This window comes from Pyrgilauda ruficollis, unplaced genomic scaffold (assembly GCF_017590135.1).
Source record: "Pyrgilauda ruficollis isolate IOZ18807 unplaced genomic scaffold, ASM1759013v1 scaffold12, whole genome shotgun sequence".
Lineage (NCBI taxonomy): Eukaryota > Metazoa > Chordata > Aves > Passeriformes > Passeridae > Pyrgilauda > Pyrgilauda ruficollis.
This window is the reverse complement of record NW_024510321.1, coordinates 7435024-7457002: the sequence shown is the minus strand read 5'-3', so window position 1 is coordinate 7457002 and position 21979 is coordinate 7435024. Positions and strand designations below refer to the sequence as shown.

The following is a 21979-nucleotide window of genomic DNA, read 5'->3' as shown; positions in this document are numbered from 1 at the left end:
AATTAGTCTAAAACTCCTGCTTATTAGTAGCATTTTGCTTCAGCATATTCAGGTAGTTGGATGCCTTCATGTTGGTATGTTCACCAGCTACTCACTAGTCTGCCATTCCAGCCAGCTGAATAAAATACTGAGAATAATAGAGAAGCATGTAGTAGAATGCATATGATTTGTATTTTAAGATGCAAACATTTAAGTTTCAGACGGGAGAGGTTTTGCTTTATTCTGAAGGCAAAGTTTTCGCTTTTTCTTTACCAGTCAGGAAAGAAAATAAACAGCAATCCCAACCCACTTGTTTTGCTGTCAGTTGGACACAAGGCGCAGGAAAGTAAGGTAAGTTCCTTCTCTAGATTTGGCTCTGTCTTCACATATTTGGGAGGTCAGTGAGCTTGGCATTTGGCTGACAAACCATGGAACATGTGCACACACTAAGTTGCCACCAGAACTGAAACTGGCAACAAGCAGCCACGGATTACAACCTATGACTTAAAACCACCTTATCAACTAAACACAAAGGCACAAAGGGCCACATCCAGCACCAGAACTGAAACTGGCAACAAGCAGCCACGGATTACAACCTATGACTTAAAACCACCTTATCAATTAAACCATGGCACAAAGGGCCACATCCAGTATTTCTTAAACACTTCCAGGGATGGTGGCTCCACCACCTCCCTGGGCAGCCCATCCAGTGCCCAGTCACTATTTCTGTGAAGAATTTTTTTCTAATGTCTGGGCTAAACTTTCCCTGGTGCAGTTTAAGACTGTCTCCTCTTGTCCTGTCAGGTTGTCTGGGAGAAGAAGCTGACCCCCACCTGGCTACAGCCTCCTTTCAGGCAGCTGCCTGTCAGGGAGTTGCAGAGAGCAATAAGGTTCCCCCTGAGCCTCCTCCAGACTAAACAAGCCCAGCTCCCTCAGCTGTTCCTCATCAGACTTGTTCTCTACGTCCTTTCTGGGCCTTGCTGCCCTTCTCTGCACACACCAAATAAAACACCAAACTGAAAAGTGTGCTCATATCTTAACACCACCTCTATTAGACAAACTGTTTGATAATTTGTGTACTTCCTTTTTTCTTAACTTCAGATTAGATACAAGACCAATGAACCAGTATGGGAGGAAAACTTTACTTTCTTTGTACACAATCCCAAAAGACAAGATCTTGAAGTTGAGGTATGTGTCTCACTGTCTTTAGATACCTTTATTTTCTAAGATGTTGCAGCAGTAAAAGTCACACGTTGAAGGCTGTTATGAAATGAGACTAAATATAATGTGAACATGATTCAAATTATACTTAAAGTATTTTTTTAGACCAGGAAATGAAATTTTATTTCCCTTTACTACTAAAAGGAAGAAAGACTATAACCAGGCTCTCATATGAATAACATAGTTAATGATTGTCTTTTCTAATTTAAAAAAAAATCCAAAAGTAAATTTGGTATACCAGTTTGGAACTAGGAATCTTTCCTCTCTCACACCAAGGAAGTATTCACTTTATCCAAATACTTTGGATATGTGTCCCTTTACATTGTTGACATGTCCTTTACATAGTTTTAAGAGACTGAAGTGTAAATGAGGACTGTCTTAGTCACCCTTTCTCTAATAGCTGTGGGAATTCATTTTCACACGGACAGTTTGGAAACCCTGTAGTTATTTTGCTCAAAGGTCTGATAGATGTAGATGTGGTGGTGGTTACTTTTCTGTCTTACTTTTGCTGTAGAAGGTAAGGTTGAAGAAACAAGGCATTGAGTATATTTGTTTTTTCCTCCTTCAATGTAAAGTAATCTTAAAATCAGGGAAATCTGGTTTAAGAACAAACTACTTTCCATATTGTTTGTATTTTTTTTTCTGAATAAAAATGTAATTTCTTTCTTTGAATTCTTACAAAGCAGATGATACAAAGTAACTTAATTTCCGTGTTCCTTCAGGTGAGGGATGAACAACACCAGTGTTCTCTGGGGAACTTCAAGCTGCCTCTAAGCCAGTTGCTAGAGAGTGAAGATTTAACTATGCATCAGCGATTCCACCTGAGCAACTCTGGTCCCAACAGCACTATAAACATGAAGATTGCACTCAGGGTACTCTAAAACCTTTCCCACTGCAAACATCTGAAAGCATATTTTGGGGCTGTGGTGACTCCTGGTCTGCCAGCTTTTGAAGAAGCCAGTGCAGTTCCTTTGATGTCACCTGCCAAGTGTCTTGGTTGTGCAGAGCTATCAGTACACAGAGATAGCCTCTAATTTAAATATATTCCATTTGAAAACTGTACAATGCTCAACATTCACCTGCATTAATTAGAACCAAGGTCCCCTGTGATTTTAGACTTGGAAATCATGTTTGGAACCTGAATTCCTTCAAATCTCTTTTGAACTCAGTGGGCTACAGATCAGTGAAAAAGCCTCCATCTAGAAATGGAACTGAGGTTTTGATGGTTTTAAAAAATAAAGTGTATAAGGAAAGGAAGTACCTGCATAGTACTGGAACAATTCAAACCAGCTTTCAAGCATGTTGGAGTTTCGAAAACAAAACTTCCATACCTGAAAGTTAGTTTGTTTTTTCTCCATCTAAATTACTTGGTTTAGTAAGGTACTATATCTCTTTGCAAACACTGTCACACTTACATTATTTTTCTTTCTAAGGCACTTTGTTGCTTAGGTGTCATTAATAAATTAAAGCAATGTATAAAAGAGAAAGTAAGAACAATTAATGAGAAAAAATTGTGATGTAAAATTAAATTTCAAAAGAGTAGAAGAAAAAATTACAGAATATCTTTCCAGATGGCTAGAACTGCAGAGTAAATAGCATTTACACCAGAAGTGCGTAGAAAATGGGAAGGGAATAATGAGGAGAATAATTCTTAATGAATAGAGAATTTTACATTGTTTTATAGTTACTGCAGTTGCCATGAAGAAGGTAGAGATGTGTTTTGTCATGTAAAGCATTTCATAGTGAAGAGTTAGTAATTGTGAATGGTTTTGGTCCTGCTTCGGTGTCTCAGCTTTACAACTTGTCACTAATCAGTATTCTTGTAATTTGTTCCTGTTTCTTATACTACAAAATAGTAACATTATGTGTATTTTCCTGTATCCAGGTCCTTTCTCTTGAAAAGCAGGCAAGATCTCCAGATCATCAACACTCAGCCCAAGTAAAAAGGCCGTCTCTTTCCAAAGATGCAAGAAAATCATCTTTTAAGCCTCAGGTTCCTGTCTCGCCAACATCTGATCCAAACAAGCCCGTTCCAGCATCCCCAGTGACTGACAGTGATAAAAAGACTGACACAGCTGATAAAAGTCAGCCTCCCAATGCCAGCCCGCAGTGGCCAACAGATCTGAGCCGCAGCTCCTCCAGTCTCCACGCCTCCAACTTCTCCTACTCGCCCAGCCACCTGTCGGTGAAGGAGCCCACGCCCAGCATCGCCTCGGACATCTCCCTGCCCATCGCCACGCAGGAGCTGCGCCAGAGGCTCCGGCAGCTCGAGAAGTACGGCTTCACTGGTGGCTTCTGCAGCACATCCCAGCTGATTCACAGAGTGCCACCAAGCAAGAGTGCTTAGTTCACCTGTCAGAAATGTTCTTTACTGTTCAGTCTTTGGGATTTTCTGCTTCTTCCTGGTATCTCAGACAGAAGCTGCAATTAGAAGTTCCTTACCATTGTGATCGTCTGCTAGATAAAGTCCCACTTCTCATAGCTGCACTTTGTAGTTTCATGGCAGTAGTTGCCTGTTTCACCACTGAATGCTATTAGCACTAATGAAGCCAATTAAGCTGGAAATGGTTGGTCTTTTAAAATAATTCAGAGGGATATTAGACTATAAAGAATGTTAAATGGGTAGTCAGTTACTATGCAGTCACTGAAGATTGCTGCAGACATGCTTTTTTAAATTCTTCAATTTGTTTTTTACTTGTCTCAGTGGGCAGCTATACTTACCAAGTACAGACAGCTGAGCAGCCATCCTGCTCTGAGTAGGAGACTGGAAACTATTCATTCCCTATTCATCAAGCTTCTCTGTGAATCTAAGTAGAAAGATTTTAATTTTTTATTTGCAAGGGATTGAACCAATTCATCTTTTTCTCTGTTCTGTTCTGTTCATAGAATCAACTGAGTCATAGAGGTTGGACAGAATCTCTGTTTGATCATCCCTCTGCTCTAAGCAGATTCCTCTTCAAAGTTAGATCAGGTTTCTTGGGCCTTGCCCAAACAACTTTTGGTTATCTCCGAGGATCGAGATGCCATAGCTTGTTCAGCAACTCCAGTGCTTAACCACTCCACTGTTAAAACGTTCTTCCTTATTTCTATTGAAATTTGTCTTGCTGCAGCTTGACTATGGTCTCTTGGTATTTTACTGTGTGCAGCCATGAGTATTCTGAATTGTCTTCTCTAAAGTGTCTGCTTTAAGTAATGGAAGGGCTACAGTTGAGTCTGCTGTTGGCTCTCTCTTCAATTTGTACAAGTACACCACCTGCTTATGTGCTCCAGACCCCCATTTATCTTCATAGTCACATGCTAACTAGTCTTGACTTTGTCAGGCTCTCTCCTAGTCCAAAACTGAGTTAGAGTTTGTTATTGTGACAAAGATTGAAGTACTACTCCTCATGCAATGCACAAATGTCATACTTTGTCATTTGGTAAGAGTGGTAAAGCTGCAGGTAATGAGGCTCTTTATTGCAGACCACATACTTTGATTATTATTTTTTTTAATTTCAACTAAGAAAATACTGAAATTAAATCTTCATTCTATTTTTTTAAAGTGAATTACTTCCGAATTTTAATGGATCAATCACTTTGTAGTAGATATTCACAAAACAGACACTCTTCTCCCCTGAAGATAAGATATCCTTTGGGTGACTGAGAAATGGCAAATATGGCACATACAGTCCTGTGTGATATGGAAAAAACTTACAGTCAGTTCACACAAACTAAAATGAGCATTTCATGGAGATGAGGGAACTGCATATGCTGGCCATTCATAAAACACAAGTTCTTCAGCATGGTGCTTGCTTTTTACTTAAACATGACCTTTAAGTGTAAATTTTTTCTAATCTTGTTTTCGTGGTGATACAAACTATAGAAAAGTAAAATGGTTGTGTTTATACTGAGCTTTTATGACAGGAAGTAGATTTAAATGATCACTATTTTAGTGCCAAGGATATCTACATTTCTACGATACGAGAATTTAGAAAAGAATGAGCTGCTCTTCTAATTGGCTTCTGGCCTTAGGTAAGAATGGCCCATGCCTGAGGTTTTCATTGCAGTTAGCACTATTATTCTTTCCAGTTTTCTAGATGCTGCTTTGATGTTTATTTTAGGGCAAGCAAGTTCTTTACTTGTAATGAATAAAGTCCCATATTCCTAACGACAAGAATACCTGGCCTATTTTGGAGAGCAGAGTTGTTGGCCAAGGAACTGAAGTACGAGAATCTGATGAGGATATGCTCACACATTTACACATGTTCTCTTCTTTCCCATTGGTCTAGAGAAGTTAAATGGATAATTTCTGGGAAAGCTGCTCAGTTAAGGCTTACTTTTAATGTGTATTTTAAAAACTAAGCATAATGTTCTGCTTTTTCCTGCAGTGGGACAACTCTGGGGCAATCTCCATTAGGACAGATTCAGCTAACAATTCGTCATAGTTCACAAAGAAACAAACTGATTGTGGTGGTGCATTCCTGCAGGTGAGCATACAATACACAATTTCATATCTGGGCATATTTCATTATAAAGTGTGTCCTATCCTGACTTACTCTTAAGTGGATTGGTTAATCTTTATTATTTTTAAAACAACATATGCATAAATACAAAAATATACAAAGCTGTACTCAGAATCAGGAAAAACTTTGTGGAAGCTTTTGCTCTGATTTTATATTTGTCTATTATGCCTCTGTCAGATTTTAAATGAAAATGACATTCCGATTTTTATCAGCAGTATCTGAAAGCTGTTTCTAAGAGACTGATTTTTTTATGGAATGACCAAAACATATGATTTCTAAAAAGCCATATCCAAACTTCAAATTAGAATTTAGGAAACATTGCATTCCTACCTCTGCTCTCTGCTTACTTGTCATCTGGTCTTGTACAAGTCACTCCACATCATATTTTGTGCAGGGGAACTGCTTCATGTACTAAATTACGTGATGGTAGTGTAGACATTTATATTCAGCAATGTCGTGTTGATTTTCTAAGTGCTTTTCCTTGGTTTTCACTTTCCCAGAAATCTGATAGCGTTTTCTGAAGAAGGATCCGATCCCTACGTGCGAATGTATTTATTGCCTGATAAGAGACGATCAGGAAGAAGAAAAACACATGTATCAAAGAAGACATTAAACCCAGTGTTTGATCAAATGTAAGTTCTAAACTATGTGTAGTAGTTTTGTATCATGTAATTACAAAGCTGTCAAATCAAGATTTCTGTGCTTACTGAAGGGTGAGCTATTTAAGTTCCTGGTTGTCAGCATTAGACTTAATCATACTTTTCTCTTCTGCTGTAACAGCTCTTCTATCCTTCCATTCCCTGTTATCACTATAGCCCTTCTTGCTGTTAGCAGCCACTTGTGTCTTTTCTGCCTTCCTACATGAGCTCCATGCCCCTGTGCTGGTAGCTCAGCTGCAGGATTTGCTCTCCTGGCAGGTGGTGAGAACACGAGTGCCTTTAGCTGGCCAGTGCTGCTGATCTCCCTTCCTGCCAGAAAGCTTGGCGGGCTGAGTGCCTGGCTGATGCTGCCAGCCACTGCCTGTGCATGATCACATTGCTCAGTCACTCTGTAGCAGTTCTCAGCATCCAGGGAGTCAGGAAATTTCCTTGTAGATTATATCCTGGCCCATATGTTGGAAGTTGTACCAGCTTATGCAGTATTATATTGCATAAAAATCCTTATCCTTGCACTCATCTTTTTGATAGTAGTTTCACTCACATGTCTGCCCCTTACTCTGCCACCCATCATTTTTCAATAAAGACCTTTCTCTACTGACAGCAAATAAACTCAGAGAAAACACCACTTCAGTCCCTTCTGTCCAAGGCAGATCTGTAAATCATTAGTTAGAGGCTCCTTTCTCAGTAGTGCAGATCTCTCCTGTTCATTCCAGGTAATAGATTTATTTCACCATGCCCTTTCCAAGGGAAATGTATTGCAAAGCAATAAAGCTGTTTAAGAACTGTAGTGACAAATAGATTTAGTTTGTGGTATAACCTTGTCCTGACTTTGTCTAAGTTTCAGCTCTAGCAAAAAGCTATGTTTGATAGTTCTCTTTAGCCAGCAAGGAAAGAAAAGGAGCTCTGGCTATCAAGTACCAAGGATCAGTAAGACTGACCAGTCTTTTCCTTTTGGAAAATGCTAATACTGAGCTGTCAGTACAGTAGGATTCCACATTTTCTTTTCTCTAGAGTCGGTGCTTGATCTTTGCTTCCTTTTGTCTTGTTCATGTGTTTGTTTTATCTTACTAGTGGCCTCTAGAGGCCAAAGGTAACAGAAGTCTCAAACATTTGATGTTGATATTAATCACAGTTTTCAAGAAAAAATTTAGGCAAAACATTGGGATTTTTTTCTTCATTTGTCTCAGACCTCATTTTTTAGTTTGGGGAGGGAGATGGTTTGGTTTTGATTTGAGTGGCTGTAGGAACTGAACTTGGATCTCTGGTGTAGAATTCCCTCTAAAGCATCTCTTTGCCTGTCAGGTTTGATTTCAGTGTTTCCCTGCCTGAAGTACAGAGAAGAACACTAGATGTAGCAGTGAAGAACAGTGGTGGATTCTTGTCCAAAGATAAAGGGCTGCTTGGCAAAGTAAGTTGACAATAAGCAAATTCTGTTAATACAGCTTGTTGTTATATAAAAGAAAAATCCTCTTGACATATGAGTTAGTGTGGATTGAAGCCTGATTCAGGTACGAAGCTTTCAAAAATTACAGGTGCCTTAGATGTCAGGCTTCATTAAGGGAAGGACCAAACTGCAGAGCCAGACTTAGAAAGATGAGAGTGGTAAGTTCACAGTAACAAAAGAAATGTGCTTGTCAGACTTTCTAATCATGCTGTCAGAGAAAGGAAAGAACCAGTAGAAACCAGGCAGTATTTCAGAAAATGTTCAGACAAAACTGGAAAGACAAACGAGTACTTAGGGAAACACACAGTAATTAAATTCCCAGTTTGTAAAATCCATGAGAAAGAGCTGCTACTGGAGACATTCCCAATGCCAACACCAGCTGTTGTGTTTGTAACTTCAGTGTTCTATAGGCACACATTAAATCACTCGATTTGCTACACACGTGATTTGGAGCATGAAAAAGGAATAGTAAATTCCTACACCCTTTCAAATTGCCATATCTGAGCTCTGTGAAGAGGATGAGAGAGATACAGACTCATGGTCAGTTCATGGTGAGCAGTGTCCTCAATTTTCCTGTTCATCTGGAAGGCTGTTAGTAGGAACACACCTGCTGATTGCCACTGCCATGCTGTGACATGCTCTGGGACTGTACCACTGAAGGGTATGGATTTTAAGGTCAAAAACAGCAACTTGAAACTTTAGGCAGATAGCAGCGAGCTGTGATGACAAGGATATAAAATACATCATTTACCAATGGCATTGCTGACACTGTAGTTCACGGGATTGTCACGTTTGATCTTTAATAGAATGAAAGGCACACACAGTGCACTGACTGGTAATTTAACTTTCCACAGTTATTAATACCTCTGGCATCTGAAGAACTTGCTAAAGGCTGGACCCAGTGGTAAGTATAACATTTCCTTTTTTAATAGTAGTACTACATACTAACAACTACTGTGTTAATAATAGCTTTAATAATACATGCTAAATGTAAAAAAACCAATCCTTTGGTATTTTCTTTTTCAGGTATGATTTGACAGAAGATGGTACAAGGCCACAGGGTGCAAGTTAGGTCCATGGACACCAGGAATTCCTCACACATAATTTTGCCAACCTTTATATATTTTTAACGCGTTGTTTTCAGAGATGTACCAATGTTATTTTTATAGCTTTACTGATTTAGTTCTTAGACACATCCCCAATAATTTTATAACACTTTGTCATTTTATGTAGACATAACCTTCCTCATTGTTAAACTTTATATTTTATTTTGCTAAACAGTTCTATGTGTTACTGTAATGTGCAATAGTACAGTAAAGTAACCTTTTGTATTTAAATTGATCTTTATGATGGCTGTACCTATTAGAAAGTGAAAAGAACATGTTCTGCTGTTTTCCTGCCTTGTTTTATATCTCACCAAGGTATACTGTACCATGTAAATATATACTATTTTTTTATAATTCTTTCATGCTGGTTTGAATTCAGAAGAAAATTAGACAAGGATGCAGATATTTTCTTCTAAATGCATGTTAATTTCTTCAGATTAATCTCTTTGTCTTTGCAGCACAATGGTCTTAATCATTTTGTGATACTCTGCAAAAAGAAACTGCAGAAAAACATTTTACTTTATTGTGTTTCTGGCCCAGTGGGGCTAGCTTAAAATGTATAAAACATTAACATTTTAATATTTATATATAAATGTATTATTGGGAAATCATGCTATAGAATATTATAAATAAAAAAGAGAATTCTATAAATATTGTATAAATACAGGATGAGGTCCACAAATAACAGTTTCTTAATCCGAGTTTTCATTTAATGGAGTAAACATAACAAACAGTACAGTTTTATTATACAGGTTCAGTTGGATTTTGTTATTTATTCTTGTACTCTGGAGTACTAGACGTGATCTTTTGAAGGTATGAGGACATGGATTTTTCTGTATGATAAAGATGTCTAAACACTTTAAACTGTCCATACCACCATGTTTCACTGATTTATAAGTAGACAAATCAGCTTGCAAGTTCAGTTCACATAGCAGGCATATGTACAAGACATATGTTATTTTTATTATACAGTACTGTGCTAAAATAGTATGTTATGCTATACCTTCTGTAATCCTCAAATGAACACCAGTAGGTAAGAAAGTGGGGAACTGAGATGAAATTGACTGTCCTTGACAGTTGCTTCATTGCTGCTTAGTATGTTTGGTGTATGAACAAAATGCACATCAGTGGTCCAGGCAGGTTTCTGAGCAATGCTGTCCTTCTCCTGAAGCATTGCCATGGGCTGGGCAGGAGGCAGCAGGGACACACCATCAGCACAGACTGATCCAGGCAGGCAGGATCTGAAGGGAGACTATCAGCCCCAACAGCTGAGCTCATAACTCTAATTTTATGAATTATGGGACTTCTTTTTTGTATTCAGAACTGGTTTTTCTTTTTCTGCTAAGTTTTTTCAGACTGTTAGAAAAATGTGCATTAAGAATCCAAGAGAACAGCTTGGCTTTTGGAAAGCCAGTGTCCTCATCCTTTGAGAAGTATGCAATTAGACAAAGTATATTATTTAGCTACGATTCTAGAATGATGTCTCAGCCAAGAAAGAATTTTAAAGCAGAATGATAAACTCCTGAAATTAGCTTTATTGTAAGAAAACTGACAGAACCTTAACTCTAGATGTAGAATTTGCCTACATTACTAGATGTACCAAAGTGCCTACCATAGATGTAGCTTTTTGTCTTTTTCAAGTCTAAAAATTTAAGTTTGTCTAAATTCAATTTAATATGAACATTTGTTATGGTTATGTGTGACCTGCACCATACACCTCTATACGGTGATGGCCTTCTCATTGCCACATTTTATACATGACAATTTTATCAAACAATCTTACATTGTAAATTGTACTGTAACTGCTGTCACTGGGCTGGACAATAGAGATTCTTTGTAAGAAAACATTTCCATTTGAAGGCTTCACTGTATATTGAAATGTATGAGTAGCTATATATTCACTCATCTCTTCATATTAAATACATTATGAAATATATATTTTCTTTGCTAGTTCTCCATTAAGATGTTAAGAATGGAAAGACAGAGAATTGTTCTTAATGCAGTTGTTCCAAATGCTAATCTGAATAAATGAGGTCTAAGAGTGGCAGTTCAGCATAATTGTCTTTTGCCTTTCTTCAGTCTGAGGTGGAAGGATTTTTTGCTCTACATCTTGGCCAGCAGCTGCACAGAGTTTGATCTGCAGCCAACAAACAGGGTGTTAAACTGATTCAGTGTTTCAAGTCTTAAGTGAAGTCTGGGGACAGAAAACTGCACTTGAACAAAAAACATTTCTGTCTTCTAAAGTCTCAAGATGGAAAATAATGCTGTGTTCAGGCAAATGTGAAAGAATAGCACAAAGTGAGTAATTGAATAAAGAATATAGGGCAGGTTTTCAAAATAGCTCCCTACCTAAAATTAGGGATTGGTTCTTAGAGATCCCATTTTCCATTTAGGAATCTGAAATAAAGAAGTTGAACTGTCATTGCAATTCAGCAACTAGAATTCCCATAGTCTATAATCAGTTCTGGATGCCAGATTTTCAGAAACATTCTGAGTGAATTTGGATCAGACTGTGAGTGCCTAGATGAGATTGATTCTTTGGATAGTGGATGCAACTTTTGTATTACCAAATTCCAGTTGTTCCATTTATATGGAAGTAGGAAGGACAATTTTGCCTCTGGGCAAAAATTGCACCTCACTATCAAGTCATTTATTCAATGTCAACTGATAGCTTTTCATGTAGTTCTTGTTTATCCTGTGCCTTAAAATATGAACATATGAAGATGTTTAAGAAATGGTTAAAAAATAAGCTTTGTTACCTGTATGTACCAACACATGTTCTGTACTATTGAAACTGTTTTTAGAATTACTCTGCTTCACTGACAAGAAAACCAGCTTTCTTAACTACAGCAGTGGTATAACTCAAACTCAAATCAGCATGCATATCACTTGGAAGTGGACTAAAAAAGTTTTAATTTTCTGTCTTGAATCCTTTATCAGAGCTGCAGCAAATGGTGAGAGTTAAAATGAGAACAAAGGGTAATCAATTTTGTACAGGTTGCCTTTTTTGCTCATGTAATTCTACATTATGATGCATGTATTTATTCAATAAATGGTTCGTATGGAAGTCGGCGTGTTGCTTCCCTCTACACACAGACCCCTTCTCCTCTCTTGCATATCCCTGTTCTAACTGGTAATACAATGAATTGGATTTTTAAAATAGTCCTGTATCCAGACTCCTGTAACCTAAGGAGCCTTGCTATAAGGTCTGTAGGCAGATTTTTGGATCTTACATGAGAGAAAGTGGAGTGAGAAGTGCAGGACACTTCATGGGGATTTCTGTGCTTGTTGTTCTGGAACAGTACATCCTTTGTTCAATTTCAGTGTCTAAATTTTATTTTTCTCTTAAATTGATCAATTGAACAAATTGTCATAATTCTAGCACTTATTAATTAATTGTCTTTAATTATCTTTCAAAAGGACCTAGAACTTTATTTAATTGCCTTAGATTTAGAATCAGCAGCTTTCTACCAATGGCATTCTTTCCTATTCTTTCATTACGTTGGTAAGGCTAATTGATGAAAAATATAATGATGTACTGCATAAATAAGAAAAAGGGTGTTCTATCCTCTATCCATTCCAGAAAAACTGCCATGGAAATCATGCTCCCTGCATGAAGCATTAATTTATAATTAGTTATAATTCTACCATTAATTATGATAACCTCTTTCCATAAATAATTACAGCTTGTCTGAATTCATAATATTCAGTCAGTTTTCACCAGCCATAAGTAAAAGCTGCAAAACTTCATCAACCAGGCACTATCCCATTTAGAATGGGCCCAACTGCATAATCTTTAATATTACTAACTACAAAATTATGTTCCACCTTGGTTTGGGTTTTTTTTTTTTCCTTAAAAGGAGATATGTCCCTTTTTTAGCAGAATAAAAATCATCTGCTAATCAGTGGGAAGGCAGCTAAAGCCAAGGAAAAGCATAGCTGTCTCCACATGTCCCTCATGGCAAGATGGTTCTGGATTGCACACTCCCTGGCAGTGCCAGTACTGATCAGGTGTCAGCATTTTCCTGACTTGGGTCAAGATCAAACCTTCTATTCAGTCCTGCAAGACAAGTGGTACCTGGATCAGCACTGCTTGTGCTCATCTTTCTATTCACAGACCTTATTAGAGAGCAGAATTTACTGTGCAAGGCACTCCTGCAGATGGCTTTGGTATTAATTTGATGGGCCCATCCCAGCCCAGGATTCTGTACCAGTATTTGCTGTAATATTGAAACTGGTTTGGGTTTGTAATTCATCCAGCCTCCATCTAGGAGCAGTGTTTGCCAATAAAGTTACCAATGTGGCTATTTTCAGTATTTTCTCAGCTAAGACCTGAATACAAAATTTGTTTTTTCTGAAGTACCTCTTTTAATCAATTTAATTGTTTATGTTCTCCCCCAAACAAACTCTGAATGTTGGATGGTACCTTTGGTAGAATGAACCAAAACTGCAGATTGTCCTGGACCCGTTTGTGGTTTTAGCTGGCTGCTGAAGCAGTCAGGTTATTTAATCCCAAATGGTGGCTTTGTATATTCTAAAGTGTCCAACTGTTGTAGCTTTCCTACTGATTTCTAGGGCAGTCAGGCTCTCAACAATATTCTCAGGCACTTTCTGAAATACATTTTATGAGAAATGCAAAAATCTACTTGTATTTCTTTCAGTGTTACGCAGAAAATTTAGCTGCCAGAGTAGATGGCAGTTCTGGGAGGAAAGTTCTCTAATCTGTATTCATGTGATAGAGGTGATACTCTCTGTTCTCCCTGTCTGCAGGGAATATTGCTGCATGCCAGTCATCTACAGTGGAATCCAATTTGAGCAGGCTCCTGCATCTCTGTTTCCTCAGACACCACCAAAGTGAAGCCAGCCTGTCTTTCATGTTAATCTTTGAGTCCTCAGTAGCTGTAAACTTTACAGCAAGGGAATTAAGGCCTAACAGTGATCATTCTTCCCTTTAAGATCCATATAGGAACATGTCCAAGGACAGCCCAAAGCTAGACAAGATTCCAGCCTTTCACACCAAGCAGTGGAAGGGCTTGTTCCAGCCCGGGGTGTTTTGTGGCCTGGGGACACGTGGGCCATTCCTGCAGGACTTGGTAACCCAGCCCTCAGAGCTGGGCACCAAGCACCTCAGCCTCTGTGCACGAAATGACACAAGAAAATTGTGATGTCCCTGCACCCAGCTGTGTCCTGTGAATTCACTCATCAGCTGTGTGGTAAGGATCTAATTGATGATCAAATTTATTTATTAATTATTTAAGCAAAATGGCTCCTTTCTGCAGGATGTTGCACTAGATTACGTGGTGAGGTCCCTTCCAACCTCAATTCTATGGCTCTCAAGTATATTTTGTTAAACATTAAGGTAAATGTGCTGTGTACTCCTAGCCTGTGCTGTGATGCTGGTCTTCTGGGCATTCTTCTTCCTGAGCCCAAGCTCTCAGGGATGGGCATGTAGCCCAACTCCAGCTGGGCAGAAACAAGGAGTCACACAGCTGGGAGCTGCAAGCTTTGCTGAGTCAGGATGCAAAAATTTGACAGGAATTAAAAATACATTAATTTGTGCATAGAACTTGAGTTGTAACATTGATAATGCTAGTGAAATGGTAATTGTAGGTACTGAATGAAGGTCATTAATTTTACTCGATAACTGGGACAAGATTCTTAAACCCAAAAAAGGTGCATACATTTAACAGAGGTTGTTTCCAGCATGAAATTTCAAAGAAGTTTTTTTGTTTTTGTTCTAGTTGAATTTGCAAGCTAGTGTTATTCTACAAACTCTGAGAGCCTGACAACTAGAGCTTACTAAGCATGTCACAATGATTAATAATTTAATACAGAATATTTTGCAAGATAGTTTCATGCAGACTTCCCATGGGAGAAATACTTCAACGGATAGGCTGAAATCCCTGATGTATTTTGCATGATTGCTGTTGCTGTCTCTTAGGTTAAGTTGAAGTTACTGTGTTGCAATGTTTTCCACCTACAGTTTATAGGAAAGTTTATCTAGTTTTGCATGAATCATGAAATTCTCTGAGCTCAAGTAACTATGATAGCCACTGAATGGGTGCTCTGTTGTAACTTTCAGCTCAGAGTTCCACTGGATACATTTGATAAATTGTCAACAGCATCCAAACAAAAGACTTGGATTGTCCCCAGACCTGTCATTTATCCAGGTGATGACAATGAAATAAAGGGCAAAAATGGGTTAATGGAAATGGATGTTCATGACTCATTAATGATACTGGTAGCAATGCTGGTTCTTTGTTTTATTTGGTAAATCATTAATTAATTTGTATGTAAAATAAGTTGGAATCAAAAGTTTAAAATACTAAGATTAGCTTTCTGACAAGTTTCAATCTTAGTTTTAGGCAACTTTGTTCTATGCCATGTTTTTTATTCAATATGCTTTTTCAAGTTCAGATTATTTGAGACATAAAAAATGCTTAATCTCTAATATTTTAATGAAAACATTTTAGTTTTGCTTGTCTTGTTTTTCACATTGAGACATTAAAGTTTCTCCATGTATAGTCATTAATGCCCAGTGTTTCTTTCTGAAGGTACTGTTATATTCCACTAGATGGTAGTGCAGACCCTTTTCTCAGAATCCTTTTTTGCTGCCTGTGCAATTTCTTGTACCGTAAGGAAGTGGTCTGGATGAGAGGCATGTTTGGGAGGCAGCCTCAAGTCACCCTGGCTTAAATGCAGTGAACAGCAGGTATGGTCCTCACTGTGCTCTGCTCTCCCCCTTTTCTCTGAGGCACCAGAGATCCTAAAAGAATTGAGTTTCATAATGGGGGATTCAATTTGCCAAAATGGTTTTGTAGAGGTATTTAGTCATAAGGCACAGGGAAATTTTAAAAAACTATGTGAGGAAACATGAAACTTCTGGAAGATTAAAGTTCTCAGTTCACCAGAAATTCTGCATGCTTCTATCAGCAATTCATCATAGGTGTTTCATGCCTTAGATACCAAATTAGATTTGATTCTAGAACCCCCTTGAGTTGCTGACACAACTTTAATGAGATTAAGTGCAAAAAGTTGAAATTAGTCAGAAGCAGGCAGAAGTGAAATCACAGTTCAGGATATGGAAAACGGCCAGCACATTTGAAACATCACTATGCTTTAAGTATTTATTGTTGATTCAAGCATGTGGCTAACAATTAAATCCATCATGGAGCAGTACAATCAACATGGGGGTAAAGGGAAAACAGATAAAATTCTACTAGAAAAAAATAAGAATCAATTTTCCTTTGTTTAGGGACATGATAAGAAAGTTTGCTAAAACACCAGGTCTTGTGATGATAAAACTGTTTGATGGCCAGAACAGGAATAAATGACAAGTATGTCTAAACTTAGTGGAAATGGAAGCTCTCATGGGTGCCTGGCTCCACGTCTCCCCAGGCTGATAGCACACTACTGTCAGTTCTGCAGGAAGGCAGCAGGACATGCAGCCTGTAAAAAACCCCAGAGGACTTTGGTCAGGTGCCTGGTCTGGATCAAGGACATGGGAACACCCCTGGTGACAAGGCCAACACAGATGTGAGAGACAAGTGAATGCTGGTGTGATGCCCAAGCAATGTAAAGCAGTTTGTTGTGTGTTTGTGTGTGTTTATATATGTATAAACTAATATGGATGAGCAAATCATGTCCATTCTGATATTTGTACTGCAGTTTCGTGTTTTGTACTAGGCAGATGGAACAGAGATGGTGTCATATCTAAAGGATGCACGTCTATCACAATGAAACCTCTAAGAGCACTTGTAAAATTAATAATAACAATGATTTTGTACCTTAGAAGCAATTTTTCTCTTAAAGACTAAAATAGAATGGGAGCTGCAAGGAGACAGGACACTTAGAAGAGCAGTAAATCATTATCAGAATTTAATTTAATAGGGTTAAAGTAATACAGAAATAGCATTTGTAACTGGAGTGTTTTATATCTGAAACAAATTAACTGACAAACTAATATTATAAATTTACTCAGTGATACATAGTATTCTGAAAGATGACAATGACTTTATACTAGAAAATGTTTGCTATAGTTGCAATGAAAAATTCCACTTCCTTTTTTTTGAACTGTGGGATGGATTCAGCTATGCAAATACTGTTATTGTAATTTCTTTTTGTATCTTACAACATTTTAGAAATCTTTCCATTTTCATGGTACTAATAATGAGCAGAGAAAAATTACAGTGACTTGTAGCACTGTTTATAAGGAACGAGTGGTAACAGTTTAAGGGCATAATAATACAGTAAATAATAATTATAGGACCAATAGCATGGTTTGGGTTGGACGAGACTGTAAACATCATGTATTTCCAACACCCCTGCCATGGGTAGGGATGCCTTCCACTAGACCAGGTTCCTCAGAGCCCCAGTCAACTTCACCTTGAACACTGCCAGGAATGGGGCATCCACAGCTTCTCCAGACAACCTGGGCCAGTGCCTCACCACCCTCACAATAAAGAATTTCTTCCCAGTATTTAATCTAAATCTGCTCTCTGTCAGTTCAAAGCCATTCCCCCTTGTCTTGTCTCTCCATGCTCTTATAAAAATTCCCTCTCCTTGCTTGTAAACCCTTCAGGCACTGAAAGGTGCTCTAAAGTTTCTCCAGAGGTCTCCGGGCTGAACACCCCCAGCTCTCTCAGCCTGCTTCCATGCTCCAGCCCTCTTCATGATGTAATACCGAAGTATTTTGTCATAAAGCATCATAACAAAGCCAGGAAAATGAAGTTGCTGTGTTTTCCCGGCTTGAACTGAGCCGGGCGTGGCCCCTTGCCGGCAGTAGCGGGGAGCTCCCGCGGGGCGGCAGTTCAGGACTTCGGTACCTCGGCAGCGACTCCAGGGAGTGGCTCTCCCGAGCAGCTTTTGCATTCCCTCTGCGCATTTTATTTCCTTATTTTGGTGTGAGTTAACAAGGATATTTTTTTTTTTCTTCTGCAGTGATTTTTTTTTTCTAGTTAATCTCTTAAACTCTAAAATTGATTCATGTTAATATTAATAATTTAAGGGAAATAAGCCGTTTCACGGTCTAATCACACCAGCATTGAGAAGTGACAGTTGCCTCTGAATAAAGGATGGCATGATTGGCAGGATTACCTTCAGGCAAGGGGAGATCTGGAGAAGTGGAATAGTGTGAAACTTCATCTCTCTCCCATGCTGTTCGGATTATTTATCAAAGTATGCGAAGATCAAAAAAAAAAAAAAATCAAGGGAAATGCATGCATGTAAATTATTAACAGCCTGCCTCAGAGGATGAGCAGATTTTGTTCATACTGTATTAACTATAACAAATTTTATTACATATTCAAAGAAAACGAAATAGAAGTTACAACTCCAACATGGTAGTAGATAACGTGTGAAATAATCTCATAAGAAACTATTATCTACCAAATAACATTGTAAATATAAGAGAATATTGTCAAGAAAGCTTCTGACTTTCAAGGAACTACTTGTTTATTTTTTATTGATGTTGTTGACTCTTATAGGGTGAAAAGGAAGGCTTGCTCTAGTCCAAACAACGACATTCTGGTGTGAGCCATCTGCACCTGAGATCTCTAATGCAGGCCACCAACACGAAGAGTGGTTCATGAAGCAGTAGCACAAAAGCAAATCTTTATTTGCTGTTGCTCAGCAACCACGTATGAGAGGCCCATTTTTCATTTTTGCCTTAACTTGACAGGAAAATGATAATAAATATGAGATTATTATCACAGGGTATAGATTATTTTGAACAGATGAACAGATATGTCAAAGAGAGGCATGTAATTTGGTACCCTTGAAAGGGAGAATATTAGAGAAACTGAAAATAGAGTTGTAGGTTTATTACTGGCTTGCAGTTCATGCACGGTTCTTGAAAAAAACCTAGAAAACATTATTCTGTCTCTCTGGTTTCTCTGTATGGTCTTTTAAAATGAATCACTTGGTGTTATTCAGCCTGTTGTTATCTGTGTCAACTTCTAGTTTCAATACTATGAAAAAAACCATTCTGTGGTTGCTATGCAACAGAAATTAAAAACTAAAATATGTTTCAGTTTGTTTGCTAAAATGATACGTGCCCAACTAAATAAACAGTAACCAGGTGACTAATGTAGCATCTAATTAAAAGACTAATCAAGGTATTAATGAAATATTCAGTATAAATGAGTCATGATGAATAAATCCATCAGTTTGAATCGAAAATGGCAAAGATTTTTAATATATGCAGACAAATTTTAATATAGGAAGACATTAGCATAATGTAGAATTGTCAGGTGTTACACTTTTTTTTTTGTTTTTACAATCTACAGGTATGCTGATTTGTTTTTACAATTCTACAAGTATGCTGATTGCTTATGCAACTTACTCCAAGCAAACTGTTCCACAGGCTCCTTGCACTTAGCTGAACACGTAACTTGGGATATAAAGTCAGGTCCACAGGATCTGACACAAGCCAGCTTCTCATATCAAATAAATGTGGCAGAAAATGCAAAAAAATCTTAATTTTTAATGTAAACTAAAACTGTGAAAGGCAGGATCATTAAGGAAGATTCTATGTTAAAAATTAAAATAGCAGAAGATGTAAATGCTACTTTTAAAGGAGTGAATTTTTACATTTAATACTAAATAAAATCTGAATTATATTTTTAAAATTACAATCCTGTGAAGTCTAACCAGATGTGAGAACTTCTATAGAAATTACAGTTGGCTTTCTGTTTGTTTGCACAGCAAAGCAGCACATGCTGTACTGCTTCTACAGATTGAAAATAAATTACTTCAGTTATGCACCTCTCTCTTCTAACAGCCAACACTGAGAAATGCTACTGAAAATGCCAAACGGAAAGATACAAACTAAGCCCTTAACAAGACATTTCGACTGGTTTTGGTTTGCAGAAGAGCTCAAACAAATGGAATGGAGAATATTATAGAATTCAAAATCTGACTCTATTTCCAAACATTGCAAAGAAGAAACAGAAGATATAATTTCCTGATACATTAAAAAAAAAAAATCCTTACTTATCAAACTCTAAATATCATCTGATTTACATAGTCTGCTATACATTCTGGCATATAGGCTGTTTAACTCTTGATTGCTTTGGATGAAGAGTGCAAAGTACTCGTATTGTTCACCAGGACTGTGAGCAAAAGCATACCTGTCAGCAATAGCAACAATAACATTATTGGAGAAAAAAGCCACCAGTGTCATCAGATGTGTGATGTTTTGTACAAGCAATTATGTCCACGTTACCAGAGAGCCATGGAAGAAGGAATACCATTTTTTAAGCACGAACATGAATTTAACTGATTATGTCTCATCCCCATTTGGAAGCACTGACACTGTGCAGGTAGGCACAGAAAGGGAACAGCGAGCGGGGCGGTGGGTTTGAACCATGGCAGCTGCCTCTGGGTAACTGATGGGTGCTCCCCTGGGACCAGCCGTGTCTCCAGCCAGCCTGTGCTAGAAAGCAGCGGAGGAAGGAGCCTTGCAGCGCGGCCGAAGCTGCCGGGAGCAGGCGCCTGCGGGCACAGCCGCCGCTCGGCCATGGAGCGGGGCAGGGGCTGCGGCCCAAACCCGGCGGCAGCGGCTGCGGAGGCGGGGTCGGCCTGAAGAGCAGGCTCAGGAGGGACCTCGTGGCTCTCCTCAGCTCCCCGAAGGGAGGGTGTAGCCAGGTCAGGGTCATGCTCTTCTCCCAAGCAGCCAGCAACACGACAACAGGACAGCCCGAAGCTGCGCCAGACGAGGTTCAGGTGGAACATTAGGAGGAATTTCTTTACAGAAAGGGCGACTGGAATGGGCTGCGCAGGGAGGTGGTGGAGGTGCCCTCCCTGAAGGGGTCTAGGAAAGACTGGGCGTGGCACTCAGTGCCACGGTCTAGTTGACCGGGTGATGTTCGGTCACAGGTTTGACTCGATGACCTCAGAAGCCTTTTCCAGCCCAGCTGACCCTGTGCTTCCCTGAGTTTTGAATACGATCCCCTGGCCCGAGGGGGTTTCCAAGGCCGCCTTTCCCCTACCCCGCCCTCAGCGGCGCCGCGCGCGGGAAAGGGCGGGGGCGGCCGCCGAGCTCTCGCGAGACAAGACGGGAGTTCCGCGGCGCGCGCTCAACGTCGGCCGCGGGAGGATTCGAAAAGTGGCGGGGGAGGGAGGCAGCGAGCGGGGCCGTCCCGGAGTGTCCCCAGGTGCCCCGGGCTGTTCGCCGGTGTCCCCTCTGAGCTGCTCCCGGGGCCGGTGTCTCCTCCGGCGGTGCTGCCGTGCGCCGCGGGCTCTTCTACGCGCGTGTCCGCCGGCTTCGTTCCGCTCCGCTGGGGCGGCGCCGCGGCGTTGGGAGCCGTCCCGCGGGTCCATGAGGGTTCGGCCGCTCTGAGGGAGCCCGAGGTAAGCGGCCCGTCCGGCTTCCCGCTGCCTGCTCTACCGCGGCCTGGCGGAGCTCCCGGGTGGCTCGGGACGGGGCCCAGGAGCGGCCCCAGCCCCGTTCTGTGATGTGGCTTCACACACACTAAATGCTGTGTGAGTCACTTTCCCACCTGGAAAAGCACGTCAGGAGATACCTGGGATGGAGGGAGTGGTTGCGTGAGGAAATAAGGCTCTTGGTGGCCTTGCCCATTTCCCGTGATTTTCACTTGATGGTCGAGAAGAGACCATTTTACTACCCCTCAGTGCTTCTGATACCAATAAATACTGTTGTTGGGAATGATGACCAGGTTAAATAGTGGGTGTGTGCTGGAGAATGCATTGTGCTTTTTAAAAATCAAAGTATCCATTAACAATTTATTCTGTTTTAAGACTTATTTACTAAAAAAAAAAACAACAAAAAAAAAAAAAAACAAACAAAAAAGAAAGCAAGCCCTGCAGCCTAGTGATGTTGTGAATCTAAATCCTGATTCAGATAATTAAAATATGTTGGAGGGGAAAACTACTTTAACTATGTAGTACATATATAACTACTGTAATATATAACGTACATAAATAGATATCAATGCTATGTATATAGCTGATACATTATTACAGCAGACCAAAATGATCTTGTTTTGATATACAGTATCTTCTCTAATGTTATGTTTTGGTTATAAAGTAGGGAAGACCAATTCCAGG

The 21979-nt window shown here is 39.4% G+C and overlaps 1 protein-coding gene across 3 annotated transcripts in view; it reads left to right on the top strand.

Moving 5' to 3' along the window:
* The window catches only part of ESYT2 (extended synaptotagmin 2), an 81081-nt gene extending 69103 nt beyond the window's left edge, over positions 1 to 11978 (top strand). For all 3 annotated transcript variants that reach the window (XM_041487138.1, XM_041487129.1, XM_041487122.1), the window contains 9 exons: positions 256 to 330; positions 1081 to 1167; positions 1923 to 2072; positions 3086 to 3474; positions 5568 to 5666; positions 6203 to 6334; positions 7664 to 7769; positions 8660 to 8709; positions 8832 to 11978. In XM_041487138.1, the coding sequence (XP_041343072.1) occupies positions 256 to 330; positions 1081 to 1167; positions 1923 to 2072; positions 3086 to 3474; positions 5568 to 5666; positions 6203 to 6334; positions 7664 to 7769; positions 8660 to 8709; positions 8832 to 8877 (1134 nt within the window). In that variant the 3' untranslated portion in view covers positions 8878 to 11978. The remainder of the gene's footprint in view (positions 1 to 255; positions 331 to 1080; positions 1168 to 1922; positions 2073 to 3085; positions 3475 to 5567; positions 5667 to 6202; positions 6335 to 7663; positions 7770 to 8659; positions 8710 to 8831) is intronic.
* The last annotated feature ends 10001 nt before the right edge of the window (positions 11979 to 21979 follow it).